General features: G+C 34.6%; 4 protein-coding genes across 5 annotated transcripts; 3 read left to right on the top strand and 1 right to left on the bottom strand.

Moving 5' to 3' along the window:
- Nucleotides 1-235: 235 nt before the first annotated feature.
- On the top strand, nt 236-7,693 carry LOC123215699 (polyamine-modulated factor 1-binding protein 1-like). Of its 2 annotated transcripts, XM_044635905.1 has the most exons (18): nt 236-527; nt 624-836; nt 919-1,014; nt 1,759-1,811; nt 1,986-2,082; nt 2,342-2,415; nt 2,658-2,754; nt 3,065-3,175; nt 4,012-4,088; nt 4,736-4,802; nt 5,233-5,298; nt 5,604-5,711; nt 5,861-5,991; nt 6,200-6,266; nt 6,400-6,464; nt 6,536-6,629; nt 6,887-6,957; nt 7,064-7,693. In XM_044635905.1, exons 1-18 carry the CDS (start codon nt 378-380, stop codon nt 7,404-7,406), a joined length of 1,980 nt encoding a protein of 659 aa, XP_044491840.1. In that variant the 5' UTR covers nt 236-377; the 3' UTR covers nt 7,407-7,693. The 2 variants fall into 2 exon arrangements, with proteins under 2 accessions (XP_044491840.1, XP_044491849.1); XM_044635914.1 differs by lacking the exons at nt 6,200-6,266; nt 6,400-6,464.
- Nucleotides 7,694-9,885: 2,192 nt separating this feature from the next.
- On the top strand, nt 9,886-11,221 carry LOC123216494 (probable membrane-associated kinase regulator 4). The gene has a single exon (XM_044636910.1). It carries the CDS (start codon nt 10,105-10,107, stop codon nt 11,185-11,187), a length of 1,083 nt encoding a protein of 360 aa, XP_044492845.1. The 5' UTR covers nt 9,886-10,104; the 3' UTR covers nt 11,188-11,221.
- Nucleotides 11,222-14,713: 3,492 nt separating this feature from the next.
- LOC123225084 (ankyrin repeat-containing protein ITN1-like) lies at nt 14,714-18,079 on the bottom strand. Its single transcript, XM_044648941.1, has 4 exons — nt 17,681-18,079; nt 17,404-17,596; nt 16,451-16,860; nt 14,714-15,619 (listed from the first exon to the last, which is right to left on the bottom strand). The coding sequence occupies exons 1-4, from the start codon at nt 18,077-18,079 to the stop codon at nt 14,792-14,794; spliced, it is 1,830 nt and encodes a 609-aa protein (XP_044504876.1). The 3' UTR covers nt 14,714-14,791.
- Nucleotides 18,080-19,364: 1,285 nt separating this feature from the next.
- On the top strand, nt 19,365-22,778 carry LOC123221069 (probable pectate lyase 4). Its single transcript, XM_044643749.1, has 5 exons — nt 19,365-19,846; nt 20,161-20,512; nt 20,591-20,801; nt 20,910-20,978; nt 22,289-22,778. The coding sequence occupies exons 1-5, from the start codon at nt 19,570-19,572 to the stop codon at nt 22,526-22,528; spliced, it is 1,149 nt and encodes a 382-aa protein (XP_044499684.1). The 5' UTR covers nt 19,365-19,569; the 3' UTR covers nt 22,529-22,778.
- The last annotated feature ends 1 nt before the right edge of the window (nt 22,779 follows it).

Genomic DNA, 22,779 nt, shown 5'->3' with positions numbered 1-22,779 from the left:
GGCCGGACCTTTTTTTTTTACAGTTCGGGCCAGATAAAGCAACCCAGAAAACAACAATAACGAAAAACAAAAAAATAAAAAATGAAATTTAAAATAACAAAGGTCAACAAGTCACGTGGTAAAGCATCAACTAGACGAGCTGAAAAAAATGATCACGTGATTGAAGACGGCAACGCGAAACCGAAGGCATATGACTCGTGCTAAAACCAGAAAACAGCGCGCTCAAGCGTGACTATATCGATTTTTTCTCATAAATTTTTAAAATGCTAATCATCACAGCAGCTCATGAATTGATTTCCATTTTCGTTTTTATAAGCAAACAGATGAGCAAGAACAAGAACAGAAACAAAATTAACATTTAATATCTATTTTCTGAAATGTCTTGGCTAAAAATCGCGGTGAATAGAGCCGTCATAGCCGGCGGAAACGGAAACATCAGACGCAACGTTTGGAGCGTTGCCGATGCCGTGGTTCAACAAGCTGGAAATGCCGTCACTGGAGGCGCCAAACTTATCCAGGACCGCATTGTAATTTCACTCTTGACATTCTCTATCTTATGTTATCAACTTAATAGATTTTTCAGCCTGTTTTTGAAGTTTTGAATTGTTTTTTTTGCGAGTTAGGCCTCTAGGAGTTTGAAAAGCTTTAGACAGACGGTGAAAAGACTGGAAGAAGTTTCGGTGTCGTGTAAAGGAATAGAGAGAGTTCAGATGTTAAGAAGATGGTTGGTTGCCTTAAAAGAAATCGACAGATTAACCGCATTTGGTCTTTCCAAAGATTCCAAAGACCAGCTCAATTCTGATGAGGCCATAGATTCTTCTCGGAAACCTACTTTGGTCAGTTATTTATTTGTTTTACATGTTTTTCTAAATTGTTGGTGGTGTTTTGATGATTAATAATTTTGTGTAAATTGAGCAGGTTTATTATGCGGACCCTGATATGGATTGTGAGCCGAGGAATTTTCGTGATGTTTTCCTTTACAGTCAAGCTCTTGAAGGCATAATAATGTCTATGGTAAGCCAAGTAAAATTTTGTATTCAGTGTCAAGATGACAGTGACATATTTCCTCTATCTTGATGATTGAATGTTTGGCGATTGTTTGAGATTAATAAGGAGGCAAATTTTGATCATTTTGGCAAGGAGACCAAAGGTTGACTAATGATTTACTTTGTGTTCTTGGATGATACCATGAGCTAGTGTTTGAACTTCATAACTAAAAAATGCAAGTTTTTAAATCTTGACCTTTGTTAAGAAATTTTAGAACAAACGAACAATCTGTATTTAGACAGACTTTTACTCTTGTTTCACATCATTTTGTATTTGATAAATTATCATTGCTAACTTCAAACTCAAGAAAGGCTTGTATAATTCTTGTTTGATTCAATTTTCCATTTGATTGCATTACTCTTGTTTCATATCATTTTCACAGATTTTTTCATTTAATAGTGATAAGAAGAATGTATGTTGTGTTTTTACATACCATTCTATTTATATAATATATATATATATATATATATATATATATATATATATATAGATTTTCTTTTTCCTTTTTTTTTTTAAATTTGAGTGGGTTCTACTGTACTTGAGCTCTAATTACTTATTTGGCAAAATTTGGGATTGATCACAGAAAGCCATATCATTGCCATACTCACTATTACCTTTAAGTATAATGTCTTTATTTCAAGTATTTACTTGGGCTTTGTATTTGCTGATCCATTGAGTTTAACCGCAGGTTTATACTTTTGTATGATTCAGATTCTTGAAGAACCAGCTGAGGAGGAGGTTTCACTATTATTGGAGATATTTGGGTGAATTTTCTCACTCTTCTAGTTTTTTAATGTCTAATTACAGTTTTGTTGGTGATCTTGAAGTTGTCTTTTTGGCTTATTTAATTATTATGAACATATTTTTAACGATTTAGTGCTACCAGCTTCATATCTTTTGAATTCCACATAAATCTGTTTTGGTTTGGTTATATACAGGCTTTGTCTTGCAGGAGGAAAGGAAGTTCACAATGCAGTAATGAGTAGCATATGGGATCTAGCAACAGCATTCTCAAAGTACAAGGATGAAGTTCTGGTAAGGTCATCTACCATGTGCCTTTGGCATACATGTGCAAATTTCAGTGAAAACTTACTGTTAATTCTACTCTTAAAAATATTGAAATTGGGAGGAACATGCAAGCATTTTGTTTCAGATGCTGTCTACCTTTTGTTTTAGAATAGGTCATAATAACATGACCCTGTGTGATCCAAAACATACCGAGTGTTAATATTGGGGCTTCATTGTTGGAAACAATATATACAAGTAAACTTACGGCCCCCTTTTCACACTTCAGGTAAAACGAGAAGAGTTACTCCGATATGCTCAAGGTGCAATTGCAGGCCTGAAGATCAATGCTGATCTATCAAGGTGGTTGAGGATAATCTACATGATTACACATTTCTTCTAGCTTAAAATTTTCAAGTTTAAATTTCATTGGCATTTTTGTCAGTCTGCAACATGTAATGCTGATGAGTGGTCTTTCCTGCACTTGAGCTATTGGTTTCTGACGTTGCTCAATTGAAAACTGATGAATGTTTTTATTTGCACACGATGATAAAGAATGAAAATTTAATTCTTTCCCTTTACTTGTTTTGGCTCTGTGCTCTCAGAATAGATGCTGAAGCATCCAGTATAAAGGAAAAACTTGATAAAATAAAGCCAATTCAGCAACAATCGAATGAAGGTGATGATAAATTATCAGAAGAGGTAAGGTTGATTCAACTAATCATGGATGCTCAGTTATATAGACATAAATATATCTAGTAGCTAATCTGGTAGCTACTCTTTATCTAGAGTTCTATTGCAGTGACATCCCAAATTCATTTAAAACCATGAAAACAAAGCAACTTATCCTATTTCTGTGGCTCATTTCAACTATTTTGATCATATATATCTGTCACTATACTAATGGGTTTTACCACTTCTATTCAGTTTTATGCTTCTAGGGGAGATAAGACAGCTTCCAGGTCAGAATCTACTTTGCATAACTGAACATGATGCTTTGCATTTCCTGCAGGATCTAAAAGAAGCTCTTGGGCAAATTCAACTGTGTTCCAAGTTGGAAGAACTATTGGTAAAGAAGAAGTCTTTGAGCAATGGGGATTCTCCAGAATTTCATGCTGAAAAGGTTTGAGTTTCTTGATACCTGTAATTTTATTTATTTATTTTTATTTTCAAAGTTTTCCTCCTGAAGATGTTCATTGTTTGTTTATAAGAGTAAAATTTGTATCCAGTGAAACATCAACCAAATTTGGGTGACCATGACATTGACCGGTTCGCCATTCTCATATTGGGTTGAGAAAGGACCAAGGTGTTTCTGAAGTGAGTGACCAATCTGATGTTAGGATTAGGTTGAATTTTTTCTGAGCCAAATAGCATGGTTACTTTTGCTTAGGAGGAATAGTCCAGAAATAAAGCATCAGGCTTCTTCTCTTTTAAACTCGACTTCTAAACTGTAATTTAGAAGTTGTATATGTCATATGTTCCAAACATGACTTCGCACATATGTCATATATTCTTCAATGAATCAATCAAGCTTCATCTTATTTGTATGGTTGAAATATATGATTGTCAAATTTGACTGAAAGATCCTTCCTACCGAACCTAAACTAATTATCCAAGTATATGATATTATTAGGTTTAAAAAGGGTAATGTTGAAACATGCATGCACATACACATCTTTCTTTCAAACATAGTATTTTTTAAATTTATTTTGGGGTAAACAAGTTCATTCAAGCATAATATTGGGCCATCTCTACACAAACTAATAAAATAAACATTATGATTCTGTTCTCTTTATTTTGCCATTAAGTTATTCTACAAGCTATCTATCCATCAAAAGTTTTTGTTTGTGGCAGCTGGAAATGGCTACTCTTGATCTTCCGTTTGTTTACTTCATGCCTAATGCACCTAATCTGCTCCTAGTTTTGTCAATAACGATCTGTGATCTGTCTATCTTGTAGGTTCATAAGTTAAAAATATTTGTGGAATCACTTGCTAACTCAACTTCACAAGCTGAAAGGCGCATTTTAGACCACAGGTTCTATTAAACTATCTCAGAAGTGCTTTTGCGTGTATACCCTTGTATGTGCTTGTACTTATAATTGACATTGCCTGTGTATGTGTGTGTGGACTGTGCATAGAACAAATGAGAAAAAAAATATGGGAATCCAGTTTTCAATTTCTATGTTTGTAAAACTTGTGTGTGGTCATAGGAGTTCTCGTGATCAAGCTTGTATGCTTGTTTGTGTCTAGGTGGCTGCTCACAGGCTTATATATTGAGATTTCATATGTAGTTAGAGTGGTCATTTGTTATCTGGATAAGAAATGTTTATTTTTCTTGAATATGAATGTTATTTTAATAGTGAGCTTGAGAAATTAATTAATTTATTGGTTACCTAAATCCGGTTCTTTTAGATCATGACATATAAAGTGCAATTCCTAACCATTTTTAACTCATAGTTGACAAATTTTTAGATGTATAGTTACCACAATAACATTATCTCAGATGAAGTTAATTTAAACAAATAAAAATAAAAGAAAGGAACGAAGATGTCACTTATGCTATGTATTTTTCTTTATATTCATTTAATCCTTTGATTTTCTTTTTATTGCTCCTTGACCCTTAACAGCATATTATTTATGTACATTGCATTCTTTTACCTTTGACTCCATCTTTCTAATCAGATCTCAGAAAGAAGAAGCAGTTAACTTCCGTTTGGCAAAAGCCAAAGAAATTGGCCAACTTGAGAAAGTGAGCTGTCCAACTTGTGTACTTTCTTCCATTTATCCGGTTGCATCAATAAATACTGCCAGATTCTACTGGCAGATCTTTGTTTTTCAATGGTATCTTGAAACTTTTCATCCTTATACGCTAGTCTTGCATCTCTTCTGACTTGTTAAAGCTCCAATCAAGTGGCGGGAAGTTTCACACCTGTGCTAAACTAATTTCTCCCATCTTTCCTAAATATAAAAAGCAAATCTGTTGTCATTTCAAGAATATATTTTTTGAGTAAATGAAAATTGAAAGTTAAATCTTCTTGGGGCTATTTATTTGGATAATCATGAGAAAGCTTTTTTATTTAATTTATGTTTAACACCATGCTCACTAGGAAGGTTGTTTCTTTCTGATCTAGTTTTTTTTCTCTGGAAATATTAAACACACGTGTCGTAGCATTTTCCAGGAGTTAGCCGTGGAGATTCAAGAGTTTGAGAAGAAAAAGGATGAACTGGAAAGTGAATTGAAAAAGGTCCTTAATTATATCTCCATCTTATTTTTATTTCCTTTATTGTCAAAATCATAAACACTTTTATGAGATTTAGTAACATTTGATATTGCTCATTTCAATCTCAGTTTTTATTATCATTTCATTTCTGTCATTTTTGTTGCTATTTACCTGAAGCTGTGTTTTGTGAGTGTGAATGTGAATCACTTGTGAGAATAGAACTGTTTTATATTTTGTCACATCAGTCCGACAAGTTTCATCAGTCTTTTTAGTTCCTTTCCTATCCTCATCTAGCTAAAATCTCAGCATGAGCATGGTTTTTGGTATAGGTCTGCACCTCATTGGCTGTTTCTCGTGCTCGCCTTCGAAATGCCAGGGAAGAACGAGAGCAGTTTGATAATGCTAGCAATGAGATATTAATGCACTTGAAGTCAAAGGTATCCTTACTTTAGTTCTTGCTTTAGGAACTATTTATATTAAGTTTGTTAAGAGTTTATAATCCCTATTTGGCACAGAATATTTAGAGACTACTGTGGATTCATTTTATCAGCAATCCCTAATCTGTTTACAAAATGTTCTATCATAGGAAGATGAGCTTTCAAGATCAAGTTCTTCATGTAAAAAAGAGGCAAATGTGGTCGATACATGGATTAACTTTCTGGAAGACACCTGGAATCTCCAGACAGCCCAAAATGATATGAAGGAGAAGCAGGTTAAGTATGTCTCTGTTTTGTCCTGCTCAGTAACGAATATCATGGAGTTCTTGTCTCTCAAACATCATGGATGGGATTAGTGTCTCATTGCTTGCCTCGTGCTTTACACTTGCATTCTCAAATTCACCTCTTAACCTATCATGATTTTTATTTATTTATTTATTATTTTATTTTTTGTTTCTGATGATTTTAACATATGCACATGTTTCAAGTGATGACTTGGTGAAATGTGGAGACCGTTTTGTGAGTCTGGTTATTCGTCTTCTCTCTGCTTACAAGGTATACTGGCTAAGATTGCTCTATAATTTTATATCTCGAGTTGCTGTTTCTAAGTTTTGTGTATATTCTCCTTTTTTTTTTTTTTTTCTAAATGGCATCTTTGTTCTTCTGGTGGGTTTGTGTGTTTACTCAGGAACAACTTGCACTCTCAATCACAAATATCCATAAACTTGTTGAGAAATTGCGATTAAATGAAGGGTATCATGCTTTGTTTTTTCCTTATTTATTGCTCCATTAAATCAAGAATCCTTATTGCTTTTAAATAACAGGTCAGAGATAGCACTGAGCAGAGACAAGGAAAGTCCAAAAAAAATAATTACAAGGAAATCTCTTGAAGAGGAATATTTGAATCTAGAAGGAAAGGTAACGGTGCATCTTCATCTGCATTTGCTTACGCTCTTACGAAGTGTACCTCCTGATTAAAATCAAAATGCTTATTTTTCCTATTCAATTTCCGATTATGAATTTGTATTATGCCCATTTCCCCCCAAAATATCATCCTAAAGAGTTATATTGTCTTGTAGTGGCAGCAATTGGGTCTGACACAATCATTTCTATTGTTTGTTCCTATTATTATGAGATAGTATACCTTATTATTTTTTTCCCTCCCTTTCTGCTAGTTTATAAAAACCTTAAGCATAGTGGATGCAATGCAGAAGCAGTTTTTCATGCCGAATGAAGACGTTTACAGGTGCACCGAATCTTTACTTTTGTGTTTTCTTTTTTTTTTTCCTTCTTTTACATGCACTTCTATGTAACACATTGACCTGATCTTGTTGAAATGGAACATGATCCAGGAAAGAGATTGAAAGGGTCAAAGAGCTATTTGATGCTCTTGCAAAAATAAAAGAGGAATATGAATCCATTGAGAGACCAAATTTGAGAGTTGAGACTCCAACTGGAAGACCACAATCGCCGTTGTGTGATAAAAATTCATCTCCTTCCTCTAGCCAATTTTCTGAAACACAGAAGAACAAACAAGAGAAAATCTCAAATAAGAAAGATAAAGTGTCGGATGTGACTGCAGAACTGGAGAGATTAGATTCAGGTTCTGGGAGGAGTAGCAGAGACGACAACTCAGACGAGATTATCGAATGGGAGTTCGATGCACTTGACAAAGATCTACACATCAGTGGTTGACCAACCACGACAGCTACTTAAGTACAGATATCTCTTTGTTATCTAACTTTATAGCAGGGTGATACAGAAACACAGATTTCTCCTTACCAGATGAGTAACAGGCCTTTATAGTACCAGAAATCTAATCACTTACTATCGAGTCCAAGTTAACGGAAAATTTGCAGTGGAACTGGACACTCAGTAGATTTATTTGATGCGTAAATGTTCGAAAATCTGACGACCAAATGTAGATAACTCAATGTTATGTGTATTCATGTCTTATTAATCCAGCTGGGTTTTCATTTTCATTTGTATTAAGCTATATTCTGTTTGTTAATTCATTGATCATGTTATGTGAAACATTGAATGATGGTTGAAACAAACAATGATTGGAAAGTAGTACTGGAAGGAAAAGCAGTTTAAAGTGAGGAACATGAACACTTGGAAAGGCACTTTTCCCAAAATGCTTTTTTTTTTTATCTCTTTTGATTGCCAATTCAATGCAACTTTTGAAGGGGGTGCTCAGTACAGTAGCCAATTACTCATGATATGGAAGTATTCTACAAAGGCCGCAGAATGGAACCCATCATGACAATGTTAAAAGGGTGAGCCTGAGCCTGATCCTGGGTCCTTTTAACCTGAACTTCACTTTTTTTAACGGTCCGATGAGCATCACGTGACCATCTCCTTCACGTGCTTGTCAGATCCACCAATAAATATGACTATATTTTCTAATGGACTTTGAAAATGAAGATGAAATATATAATAATTTTATATTAAAATCAAACTCCAAATGCATGAGACTAATGTTTAAAATGAAAGAACAGAAACTAGCTATAACTGTAAGTTAATTACCTTTAACCTCTTACGTCAGGCCAATTAAGGTTAAGCCTAAACGTGCTATTTATAATAACCCATAAAAATATGTATATATTTATATTTCTAAAATAAATATATATAATATTATTCGAGAAATAAAGTATATAGGCTTTTAAGATTATTACAACATTAAAATGAAAGTTATTTTGGTTTTTGAAACATAAAAAGAAGGGTGAGTTAAAGTATTCTAAAACTCAATGTCTCTGAACAAAGCTAGGAATAAAGTGGTGAAAGATGAGACAAATAAATGGCCAAAAGCTTTGGATAAGTCATTTTCCATTCTTCAATGTTTTGTTCTGGTTACCTGAACCGTGAAAATATTGGCCTTTCTGCTTGTTCTTAGTGACCCCTAGTTAAACTTTCAATACCTAAAAATAATCAAAGCTAACATACCAAGTCAAATGAAGTATTATACTTATACAAATGATTCTCTTGTTAGCATAAATTAAATAACAGAAAACTTAGGGTATAATAATGTTGGTACTGAATAGTAATACTTCATGTATTAATGAATATTTTGATATAAAGACAAAATAAATAATTAGATTACATAATCATAATATATCAGTCGGTAATATCTATTAATCTTTACTCGTTAGTGTATGTAATATTAGTCAATATTGAAAACTCTCTTTCTCTCTAAGACATACACTCACTCACTCTATTATTGAATTCAAGAATTGAGAGTTCAAAAAACTAGGTTTTGAGAGATGGGTTTACTTTTATATAATTATAATATAAAGTTTTTGTTTCAATAAGTGTTTGGATGTTGCATGGATTAACAATACAGCCTTCCCATCTTCCACTGTAACTATAATATGTATGTATGTATGTATGTATGTATATGCTCTTTAACTAACATAACCTTGTTCTATTTTATTTGTTTCTCTCAAAAACAGAAATGTCAGATCTTTCCCTAATTAAACCCTTCAAAGTTCTGAGAGGTAAAGAGCACATGCAGAGTTGCAAAAAAAAAAAAAAGTGAACAAGCCTCAACCCAATTGATTACTCCTAAATGGATACACTTTTATTTTATGCATATCAGTATCATTTCAAATAAGATTCCATCTGAATGCTGATCAATTCATTTCCCTTCTGCTTTCATTTTCTCAACACTGTTGAACAGGTTCTCAAAGTGTGGCACTTACATTGAAACTATCAATAAAAACAAAGGAACCCACTCTCCCCTTCTTCATTGTAGTGGAAGGAAAGGAAGGTGCTCACCCTTCTGCACAAAAAGTTTCAAATTCAAAGTATTAACACCATAACATCCATCAATGCAAGAGAGCCTGGAAAACTGAACAAGACAAACGAGAGTGCTCCAGCTACTTTATCCACTAGTTTTTAGTCCTTAGCATAATCCTGCTACATGTTAGAAGCACTGAAACTTTGGTTTTTGTTAACAATAAGTCTCAATCTGAAAAGAGTAAATCTAGAAAAATGAAATTTGAATAGTTTAACATTGGAATGCAGAAGTTAAGTAGTGGGAAAGGTAGAAGTGAAATGAAAAGATAAAACATAATTCAAACAAAAGTAACTGCATAGGAGCCACATAAATACTGATGAAAAAGAAATAACCAAAGACATTGAGGTCACTGAGTGCCTAGCTGCTGAATCCACATTTCTTTCTGCATTTTATTGTTTGGAACCATTCAAAATATTTGAAAAAAGAAAAGAAAAATCTGACAATGACTTTTTTCTCTCTAACTTGTCTACATCTTTACTTTAAATGATGCTCTTTCTGCCCTCCTCCTCATTCACCAAGTTCATCTCTCCATAACCATCTTCACACACAAGCAGAGAGAGGAGAGAAAGAGAAAGAGAAAATATTTCACATGAGATGGCAAAAAACATAGCTTCATGTAATCATGTTGAGGATGATTACATTGATATAGAGGTCAGTTCTTCCCCAAAATTCTTGTGTTACACCATCAACTCTCCACCACAGAGCAGTGAGTTTGAGTTCCAAATGTGTTCTGTTTCTCATGACAGAGAGTCCGCAACTTCTCCTGCTGACGAACTTTTTTATAAGGGTAAACTCCTTCCTCTTCACCTTCCTCCTCGTCTACTCATGGTTCAAAAACTCACCACCTCTGAGAAAAAAACAAAAGATTCATTAGAAGAAAACTGTCTCATTCCCTTTGTTACTACTTCTAGTACTACTGCACCTGATACAAGTACCCCAGTTGAATTTTGTAATGTCTCACCTTCAGAGTCTTGCAGAGTTAGTACTGATATGAACCGAGATGAATACTTCTTTGAATGGTCGACTGAAATGAGTGGCTTCATTGACGGCGGCCAGTCAAAGAAATCTTGGACCAGAAAGCTCAAACTGATCAAGAAATCTTCGCTGGGTCAAAAGCTCAAAGCTTCGCGGGCATATCTTATGTCTTTGTTCAGTAAGTCTGGCTGTTCGGATGAGTTCTCTGCGAAAGCAGCCTGTGATGTTGAGCCAGAAAATATTTCAAAAAGAAACACTTGTTTAAGCAAGTCCCAGTTTGGAAAAATTGTAAATGATAGATACAAGATATCTACTGCTTTCTCCAAGAACATTAGAAGGGAGATGGTTGAGAATGGTGCTAACATCCACAGAAGGAGCTTCTCAGGAGCAATTCAAAGGCATTCTACAATGAAGTGTTTATCTTCATCAACATCTTCATCTTCGTCTGGTTCTTCTTCATCTTCATCGTTTTCATTTAGTTCAATCAGGTTTTATGATTTGCAGTTGCTCAAGAGGAGTAGCAGTACGAACTCAGAGATAGAAAATTCAATAGAGGGAGCAATTGCTCACTGTAAACAGTCTCAGCAGCTGTTCACTTCAAGAAAAACAACAAATGAAGCAGGGTTTTGTTCACTATCTACTTCAAGGATTTCAGTCTGTGGAGACCGAGAAAGACCTGAAGTCTGCACTTGCAGCATATGAATATGGTACCAATAAAAACCAAAAAAAAAAAAAAGCCCACCGGGGCAAAAGTTAATTGATTCAGAAGATGCACCAGAAGCATCACTTTCAAAGTGGCTTCCATTTAATGCAGTGTAATATTTATTTTCAGCTGGACCAGAGTTGTCTATGATACTGAATATCACGTGGAAAAAAAAAAAAAAAAACCATTTAAGTCAATTATTTGTTCAATAAAAGATTAAATCCTACATGTTTAATTATCAGATCTCTGTTGTCCTCCTTTTGTACCTGTATGTACAAGTTATTGCTTAATTACAATGGCTTTGAGCTCAACTAAACTCAAGATTTCCAAATATATTTTATTTTCAACAAAGTCTCTCAGCCCTGGTAGCAACTTTTTTTTTTTTAAATGATTGGGATCTTGCTCAATTTTGTCCTATAGGTAAACTCAGAGTATAGTAATCGGATTTACAACCATTACATCGATTATGACAGGTTTCATTTCGTGTAGCACCTCATTATTCTATTCCAAGTTAATTGGTCCAAACTCTCATCAGTCCCTAGTAGCAACTTTAAACAAATCATTGCAGGCACTCATTTTACTCTGTTGATGACTCCCTTTTTATCAATTAAAGTGAATAGAACAGTTAAAGAAACACAACTAGCAACCACTTCTAAATGATGGAAACTTTATGTGAAGTCACCAAAACTTTTCTAGTGCTATGGATTCTGTACAATCTAGGTGTTCTTTTGCAACAACAATTCTTTTATGCTACTTTTTCCTTGAGCTAGATTTCAACGACTATTCTCGGCTTTACTACTGGCTCTGTTTCAACAAAAACCTGTGGGAGGTAAAGCATATCTGCATAAAAGTGAGAATCCACCTTTTTTTTTCCTTTTTATCTTTAGAAAAGGAAAAGTATAGATTCAATCTGATGAAGTTACACAAATTAACCTGCTGCATCATTGCACGAGATTGAATTACTTACTGAACTTCCAAGTCTTCATCCCTTCTCCACTTATATCAGAAACTAGTACTAATTTATCCAGAAATTCATCATTTCTAATTCATTTCTGAAGTATTAGAATATTTATAATATGGTGATTGTTATCACAACATGTCGCCTGGCTGCACTGGCAAGAAACCAACAGGCATATTGCATATCATAGTATGTCTATGTAAAATTTTCTTGACAGGAAATAATATTATACCAAGATTGGTTGATGATTTAATGAAATCTAATGTAAATTTACTGAAAGCGAACAAATTGTTCCTACGATTTACCGTTTCTAATCCTGATTGTGACACAATATTAAACTAAGCAAACATGTCAGCTAGATTTTTGACAACAATAAACTTACAAAACTGAAGTAACAAAAAATTTAAGCAGAAGATGCTGAGAGGCAAAGTAATGAAAGCACACGACAACAAGTTATGCTCTTCCCCGCTGATGACACGCTTTTCTCCTTGCAGAACAGGTTGCAGTGTCCTTAGTGAAACAATTTCAGTGGATTATGATACAGACTATGGATATGTGACCCAAATTATCTATATCACTTGAGCAAATTGCTTAAGGGAGGCATAGGGAAAGGCACAAGATAAGCAAAACTGTTCCCCACCAGTGGCACTTTTTTGTCCCCTTGGAGAAGGTGAGCAAGTGTCCAAGGTCCTTGGTTAAGCCTTGTTTTAACAAATTATTGAGCAGATTGATGACATGTTGGACAAATTGTCCAGATTACTTCATAAATAGCGTAAGACTCCGGAAGAACATCATGTATATGCTTTGTGAATTGTAGTTTTATAGGGATTCATAGCTGATGACAAGTGGAAGAAGGCACATTTAACTCAGGGTTAATAAAGATGCAGCAATTTAGGAAAACTGCCTGTCTTGAAAGGAAAAATTGATTTGATCTCTTCAACTGAAAGTTTGGTTTCAAATGTATCTCTCCCAAATCAAATAGCCATTTCAGAAACAATATTCTGGCCCTCAACAGGAAACTGCATTCAGTGCTTCTGGTCTCTGAGTGATTACATTAACTCCACTAACGCAGACAATGGATTCAAGAACAGAAAAAAGCACTGCTCTTTCTGATATGATTGCAAAGAAGTAGTGAAAAATAAACCAAAACATGGAATCTTGCAGAAGTGCCAGAATTCCCATCTTCTGAATCACTATATTCTTATATATTTTTTCCCTATACTTTTTCTTGCATCTAAGCTATGGCAATGCATTTTGTGAATCAAAAGACATAGAGTTATGCAATTTAGTAAAATCTGCTTAAAAGTTAAAGTGACAGAAGATTTCTTAAACTCTTTCTTGCCTTCATGTCCACCCAAAAGCAAAATAGGCAGTCTATATTACCAAAGAACTAGGTACCTTTCAGCAGCCAAATTTACTAAACACTGAATAACTGTTTCAACTTGTGGCTCAGAAATTGATCATGATTGCTTATTGAAATCTAAGTGGGATAAAGATAAGTATAACTACATTTCTTACACTTTCCAAATTTAAGGTTCAAAAAAGTTTTGTAGCGTCTTCTGATGGACCTTGAAGAGATCCATGTGGCATTGCTGGGACCAGTGAGCAAGTGGAGCATGTGAATAATGTCAGGTGAGATTCAAGACATCAACATTACTTTTTTAAAGATTTTAAAATATAATTCTATATTTATATTGTCATCTTCTCATACTTTATTCTCATGAAGGTTCTCAATAAAGTGGGCATTAAATTCAGAATGAAAGCAAAGGGAGATAATCCCTCTCTTTTGCCTACTTTTTTCAGATATTCCCTCGTATTAAATTAAATGCAATCAAACTTTGTATTTTCAGTTATCTCTAGCTAGCTTTTTAAGTAACCTTACCTCCTCTGACCAGGTTTTAATATATTGCCGTCTAAATCTTGCAAGTATCTTTGTATCAGAATTCTGAATCTTCCATTTCTATATTGAAAATTTTAGCTTAAGAATTCAAGGCCATAAGTATAGAATTAATGATGTTTGGAAATCTTTATCAACCAAAAATAATTCAGTAATGAAAGAGTAAGGCACAATAATTGCTGAGCAATGTGTCACCTGCGCAGGTCCATGTGCCAAAATGTTGTCTGATTCATTTGGTGGCCTTTTTCCCAATTGGTTGATCCATTAAAGCTCTCTATGCTACTGTCCTGATTCTTAAAAAGAAAGAACAACCATAAGAAACTCCAGGCAACCATCCTGATTCTGTATAAGAAAGAACAATCATGAGAAACAGTATATTTGTACAGATATGAAGAGGGTCCTTCATTGCTTTTAGCATAGATTGAAAAATATCAGACTGCCTTTTATGATTCAGATAAAGCACTCATTGAAGAGTCATACAGAATACCCCAGTAGTGAAACTTTGATGTCAGCATGCTACGCGCATGCAACATAATGCTGACCGATACTGATAGATGAATTGCATTAATCATAATGTTCAATGTTACTTTCAAAACCACTAATGTTGGTACAGTTCCTCTGAAGATGACTCAAATTTGGATTTTACATACTTAGTATCAGTGCTGAATAATACCATGAATCTCCATTTCAGAAGAAACATTTTGCCTTCATTCCAACAAAAGAGAAACCCCTCACCGGCAAAGGTTTATTAAATGGCATACATTTGGAGTTCTAAATCAGTATCTAAGTGATGCCATGCATTCAATCTTCTCTTTTCTCTCCTCACTTCTTGCTTCCGCTTTCTCTTCAATATGTAATAGATCAATGCAGTTAGAACTCCAGCCATTATAGTTCCTCCAATGCAAGTAACAAGAATTGCAGCCCAAATGTTACGCTGACCAAGCACTATAAATGAAGCAGCTAAAAATGACACAGTAGTGCACACAGAAGCCAACCACATCAACTTATTGATCACCTTAACAACCCGCTTCTCTGACTTTAATTCTCCCCTCACAATTGTTATTTGTACCACCACAACAGCCAATGAAGTGAAAAGTGCAATGGCATTGAAGATGAAGAAGATCTTAAATGACACAGAGCCTATCGCCGCAGCTGACCCATCATCTCTATCTCCACCAGGAAGGACAAAAATAGAAGCAAATGCAACTGATGCAAAAAGCACAGCAACCACTGTGACTGAGTTAGTTGTGTTATACACTCCTAATCTATGGAGCCTGCGGAGATCTTGGGCAATTCCAGTGACATTCCAGTTGGTTTTGCGGGCTTGTTCAAGCTGTGAATGCACGTCTTTCTTGATTGCTGTTACAGTATTATGAAGCTCATCTCGTGAAAGCTGGTTTAATTCTCCTTGTCTAACACCACCATGTCTGACACCACCATAACTAGCTAAACAGTCCATTATCTCTTCAGTTTCTTCAGAGAGTGGAAGTCCTTCAACAATGTCCATCACTGTTCTTCTATCCCTTGTTAGTACGTTCACGTCGGTCTCAGGATGTTGTATCAACTCATTCACGATCTGCGAAAGATTACAAAGCTCTACATGATTTTGGCTTTTCTGCATATTCCATAAAATATTGTATACTGCTAATATGATAAAAATTTCACTTATGCATAAGATCATGAAGCTTAAATTTAAACCACATTCTTGATGTAGTAGGAAGAGAAATTACGGTATAAAGAAATAATTCTGTCAAAGAATATAATGATACACTATTTACAGGGCAAAACAACTTAAAGGTCATGGAAATAACAGCAACTACAATTAATCATTCCCTTAAATTGTACTACTGGTATTTCATCAAATATAGCAGCAAACTATAGACAAAGAGATGACTTTCTAGCCATACAAATTCAAATTTATGATTCCAGGAACTACAATATTTTTGAAACCTTGGAAGAGATGTGAGCATCCAACTCAATTCTGAAGCATCTAAGGAATTCAAAATCACTGCCCTATAACTGGGTTCATTCTGACAAGCTTGAGACCAGTGGAGAAAAATGACAAGGACTGAGATAGAGCCATAATAAACAACAAATCCCTAGTTTACGAATTACAATATAAAATATACATGCTAATCTAGAAAAGGTTAATGATAATAAATTTTTCAGGTATTAAGATTATAAATATTGCATCCAACACCTTGACCTACTGCAACTTGGTAAATCTAACATTACACACACACAGAACTTGCGCCATTAGAGCTCAAGGCCGAGCAAGCATGAACATCAATTTCTCAGAAACATTGACCAAGTGGCAACGTCTAAGCACACATAATTGTAAAAACTAACCTCATCGTTAATAAAGGAAGATAACCAATAACAAAGACTCAGCAGTGATTAATAATACCTCTACCCGCTTTTTCCTGGCAGCTATATGCAATGCCGTATTACCAAACTTATCAGGAAGCATGACAATGTTTGCATCTGCTGCAAGAATCAATCTCACAACTATACAATTAGCACCTTTTACAGCCATGTGCAATGCAGTTTGACCTTTCTTATCAGTCCTTCTTGCCAATTGCAGATCCTTGTCAAGCAATGCTTTTACAATATCTACGTGCCCCTGCCTGGCAGCTAAATGTAATGCATTCTTCCCGTTAGATTTAGGTATATATAACAAGCTAAGATCTCTGAAGAGCAATACATTAACTACTGCTGCATGTCCTTTACTAGCTGCTGATATAAGTGGAGTCGCATTTGATTGGCCAAATGTTTTGATAAGGCTTGGATCATGGTCCAACAACACCTGGACAATGGCTGTATAAATATTGTTACTAAATTGAGGCTGCCCAGTTCAAATATATAATTTCCCCCAGTAATCAGAGTGCATAAGAGAATTGGCATGCATTCAATTTTCGAAACAGCAATGGAATGGCAATAAGTGACACTCAACATTTCTGAAAGATAAAAAAGGAAAAATGCTACAGAAGAGCTTGCGTAGCTTTGAGGCCCAATGGTTGCAGCCTCATATATTATCTATAGTATTGTTTACCATTATAAAACTCATCTACGGACAAGTACTCAGGATTAATATCTTTTGTTTTCAACTATGTGTTGAGAGTGTAAAATAAATGTTACAATATTTCAATTTTGCTATTATGCTGAACAAAATTCGTTGCAACGTTCCTTTGCAAACAGCACTTTCAAAGTGTACCACCACAATTACAACTTTAATTACCTCCCTCTAACATGATAAATCAACAACATAAATGTATAACTCAGATAATATGCTTTATATCAACATGTGGTCTTGCTAAGAAACACCACACTGGTGAAGTTTAGTATAAATCAACCCCTTACCATCATGGCCTTGACTGGCAGCAATGTGCAATGGATCAAAGCCAGAGCGGTTCTTCAATGAAATAGCCTCCTCAGTTGTGTAATGCAACAGCTCCTTTACAACATCCAGATGCCCCTTCTCAGCTGCAACAAACAACGCCGTCTCTCCCAAGTCATTCACCTCATTCACTATAGCTGCCTTTATCTCCCAGACCTAATAAACATTACTTAATCAAATTAGGATTAAAATTTCTCAACAAATTGAAAACAGTAATTAAAAGATTAACAAAAAACTTACCTCAGCATCAAAATCAGCCCCACCAAACATCCCCATCATGTGTGCATCAATTTCATCCAGAATGTGCTTAACACCCTCCAAATCTCCCCGCTGTGCAGCCAAATGCAGCTCGGTGTCATTGTGGCGGCCTGTGACCTGTCTCACATACTTGGTTTTCTGATCCAATCGCTTACTGGAATTCGACAGAACCAGGGACTTACTGGATTGGCATACCGACAAACATTTACTTGAATTGGACACCAACAACGCCTTGCCAGAATTGGACATCACAAGAGCCCCTCTTGGCAGAGTTGATGCTCTTGGAGAACATGGAGAAGCTAATAAATCTGAATGAACACGGCAATGTGCAGGAAGATTTGGCCCTCTCTCCAAATGCCTGTTGTTGCTTTCATCATTCATATCTTTTACAACTATAATTACACAACAAAACTTTCATTTATTATTCATGTTATTACAATTTTCGCATGTCACGTAACAAAATTATATGGAGTTTTATAATACAAATTTCGCATTCCTGAATCTACAATCGTGAAAATTTTAGATGAAAAATCAATATATTTCAAAGGAAGACACCTTTTTCTTTGTCCTCGAACTCCATTGAAGAATTCAAGACGGGATATGTTTCTGCGTTTTCATGTCATAAACTATGAGACACAGAGAAATGAAGCGAAAACTCAATCGTTGAGTTTTGATTTTTATGAATTCCTGTTTTGGTTAAAGCCGCCGGTTGGGTTTAGCCATTTGCTACCGGGGCCGCCGAGGTCCACGTCTCTCTCTGCCGGGTTGTTTAATTTGAACTGGAAGGCCGTTACTCGTTTGGTTTGGCATGTTATGGTTCGTTATTTGCCATGTCAGCATCGATTTTATTTTTTATTTAAAAGCGAAAATAGATGTTTTTGTACCTGAATTTACGATTATTAACTTATAAGTTATAATAGTAATTAATCAATAACAATTAAGACGGTGAGAAAATTGCATTAAAACACTTTTTCATTCTTATCAGTAAAAAAAAATATTTTTTTATTCAAAATTAAATATAAACGATATTTTTACATTAAAATTAAAATTTTAATAAAATTATATTATTAAAAAATAAAATTAACAGTGTACCTTAATTATTTTAGTTTTTAAAATAATTATTTAATGTTAAATTAACAAATTATAAGATCTCTCATTTTTTAAGAGAAAAATGTTTTTATTGTATAATTATATATTATGAGATAAATTATAATTTTTTTAAAATATTCATATTTTTAATTATTGGAGAATTTTTAAAATTTGAAAAAAAAATTAGAAATCTTTAAAAAAAATTTTAAAATATCAATCTATCTTTATTAATTCAAAAAATGATAATTATATTGTAAAAAATTAAATAAATTATAAGTGTAAATATCATATTATAATTATTAGAGTTATACAATAGTTTTTAGAATATATCTAATCTAAAAAAAAATTTAAAAATGAATTTACAAATTTATTATTTTTTTAAAAGTTAAATTATCATATTTAAATTGTTAAAATTTGGTTAAACAATAAAATTATAATTTTTTTAAATATATTTTAATTTTGAATAAAAAAATATTATTTTTATCTATTCAAATACCCATGGCTGAAAATATTATTTACTCATTTTAATATTTAATTTTATTAGAATTATATGTGAAAAGAAATCTTCCAGAGTGGAGCGAGGAAATATGCGTAGCTGGGAATGTCAGCAGTGAGCTTTGCCCTCTGTCGGTCTGAGCAATGAAACGCAGTCGTTTTAACAAAGTTACCTGTAACAGCCAGAGCTTCTTTAAGATCCGTGTATTGATATAGCTATCGTTTTCGGTTAAGATGGTAGCATTATTAATGATCTGAAACTGAAAGAAACGTTTTCGGCCATTAAAATGGGCAACTGTCAAGGTCATCAGCGTCATCGCAAGAACCGTAACGCTAACTGGTCGAGCGCTTCTGTCGGAGATAAAAAGGCTACTCCCTTTAAAAATGCTCCCTCTGAGCATCATCAGCATTTCCCATCACAAAGCCCCGCGCCCGCCACAATGTCTTTGCCTTATGCTCAAGTTGACTCCTCCTTACGAGCGCTCGCCAGCCAAGCCGAAGGCTTCGGCCGCTTCGCCATTGGTGGGCTACACGGTCCTCTCTATCATGTCACCTCTTTACGAGGTAATACTTTCCTTTGCAATAGTTACTATTATTTATGGGAAAATTCTTCATTGGGAAGTGACGAAACCAATGTTACGATTAATCTTGTGTTTTTATATTTGTGTATGTGCTGTAGTTGTCAAAATTACTGAATTTTAGCAGGATTTGTGAAAGAAGCATTATCTTTCCACTGGTTTGAAAATTATGCTCTTGGGTTTAGACTGATTATGCTTGTTGAATTTTCGGTAATGGTAACTATAGTTAGAACCATCTTTTTTGTAGTGGGTTTTGATATCAAAGATGCCTTTTTTGTGCTTTTGTGTATGGGGTTGCAGATGATGGACCAGGATCTCTTCGAGAAGGGTGTCGAAGAAAAGAACCACTTTGGATTGTGTTTGATGTGTCAGGCACCATTCAGCTTTCATCTTTCTTGAGTGTGTCGTCTTATAAAACCATAGATGGCCGTGGCCAAAGGATAAAACTTACAGGGAAGGGTTTGAGGCTGAAGGAATGCGAACATGTTATTATATGTAATTTAGAGCTTGAGGGTGGCAGAGGACATGATGTGGATGGCATTCAAATAAAGCCTAACTCAAAACATATATGGATTGACCGATGTAGCCTCCGTAATTACGATGATGGGCTGATAGATGTAACCCATGCCAGCACAGATATTACAATATCTCGGTGAGGTTATCTCACTCTGTATGATCTTGTGATAATAATAGGATTGTAGTTGTTGATATCTTTAAGCATTTTATGCAGGTGTTACTTTGCATCCCATGACAAGACAATGCTCATAGGAGCAGACCCCTCTCACACTGGTGACAGATGTATTAGAGTGACCATTCACCATTGTTTTTTTGATGGGACTGTACAGCGGCATCCTCGAGTTAGATTTGCAAAAGTACATCTTTACAATAATTACACCAGAAACTGGGGAATTTATGCTGTTGGTGCCGGTGTGGAATCTCAGGTTATAATAATTCCCACAATTCAGATTTTTTTTTTTTGAAACTTTTGAGTCCATAACTGATATATGGTTTTGTTCTCCTAATATCTTAATTATTTCTATTGACATCAGATATACTCCCAATGTAATATATATGAAGCTGGACCAAAGAAGGTAGCATTTAAGTATTTTACTGAGAAGGTGAGTTTTGGTTTTTTCTTTTTCTGCAATTGTTTATCTGCAGTACCATGTAGATTTTTAGGCTCCAACCACGTATGGGCTTAAAATAATGACGCCATTAAAAAATAGAGAAAATTTTCTGGGGTAGAACATTGTCAGAATTCAGTTCAAGTGTATGCTCTGGAGGACCTTTTAATCATTTATACATAAATACCCAAGCTGTGTTAGTATCAAAAACAATCGGTCTATCCTAGTGATTGCCAGTATCGCTTTCCAATTTCAGAGGAAGAATGAATGATCTCATCTATCAGTGTGGGACTGTGGGGATACAGATAGTTGACAATGGCTTTTTTCACATAATTCCCTGAGGGCAGTAAACTTTCTTGTCCAGAAGCTTGTGGCCTGAGTATCTTTCTAAAATTATGGTGAAAGAGACTTAGGAGCTCAAAACCATCAAAAGTGCCCCAAGTTTAAGGATGCTGAAAGCCTCCTCCCCACAACAATTTTACTTCTTTTAATGTCAACCTCATAAGAAATTTTTTTAATGAACTTATAAATGTTAACACAATTTATAATGGTAATTAGATTAGATTGCACTAGAAACACTTCAGGATCTTTGGATATCATCGACTTTTTACTGTGTTAGATCTCAGCATGTTCAAGTATTTAATAGGATGTTAGGAGAGTTACTTTAATAGATTCATCCTTATTGTTAATTTAGTTTATGCAGAAACCAGGTTGAAACCCCTAATCCTCTGCCAAAATTGACCTTCTCATGCTATCTGATTTGCCTCCCTCTAGATACAAAAAAAAAAAAGAATTATTATATTTGAATTTCATTTATAATGTTATTTAGACACTAAATCCAAAGCTTGAGCTCTGAAAAATTTAATAATAGCAGTTAACTCTTACTGCCTCATGTGAATTGGATACATCACAAACTTAAATGCAAACCTGACTTATGGTTTAAAAAATGCGACTATGTATTCAAACACTAAAATTTTTGTTGAATCTGACTCAAAAAAATAACTATAGAAGATTCCAGTTGTGTTCCTGCAAATTTTATTTTCCAGGGCTGTTACCCAAATAAACACAACAAAAATGCCTCATAATCTTGCTGCTGTTCCTACCAAAGAAGTGCCTATGTGATCATTTTAGTTGGGAACCATAGAATATGATTGTTTGCTCAGTACTTTAAGATCCAACTTGTATTATGGGAATTCTTTTACTGAAATACTTGAATATTGCTCATCAATGATATATAATCTTACCTATAGCTTTATATTTTGATTGATGAGAAATGAATTTGTTAATTGTTCTTTTGATTCCAGGCAGCTGACAGTGAGAGGGAAAAGACTGGCTTCATAAAGTCAGAAGGGGATATGTATACTGCCGAAACTCAAGCGGGGTTGATGACCGAGGTTGGTGAACATAGCATCTTTGACCCAAGTGAAAACTACCCAATATGGACGGTTGAACCTCCCTCCAACACACTCAAACAGCTGCTTCAACATTATGCGGGATGGCAGAATATCGAACGGCCAGCTGATCAAGTAGCAGTTGCTAATTAACCTTAGTATAGATATCTATAAACATATATGATTCAATTTCTGTCTCTTTGTTTCTGTTTTCGTTTGGATTTCCTCTTTCTGATCTTATTGCCTTCCCATCTGCTGTGTAAATGTTATTGCTTCTTGTATATTGCAGCCTATCTTTAAATATCTTAAGCATAACAAATATGTAATACTAAAATCACCATGTGTCACTTTGTGAGCCTCTACACTATAGATTGTTGACAATGGCAAATTTGGAATTGACCCAT

This window comes from Mangifera indica, chromosome 1 (assembly GCF_011075055.1).
Source record: "Mangifera indica cultivar Alphonso chromosome 1, CATAS_Mindica_2.1, whole genome shotgun sequence".
In the NCBI taxonomy this organism is placed as follows: domain Eukaryota; kingdom Viridiplantae; phylum Streptophyta; class Magnoliopsida; order Sapindales; family Anacardiaceae; genus Mangifera; species Mangifera indica.
This window is presented reverse-complemented; position numbering and strand designations above follow the sequence as displayed.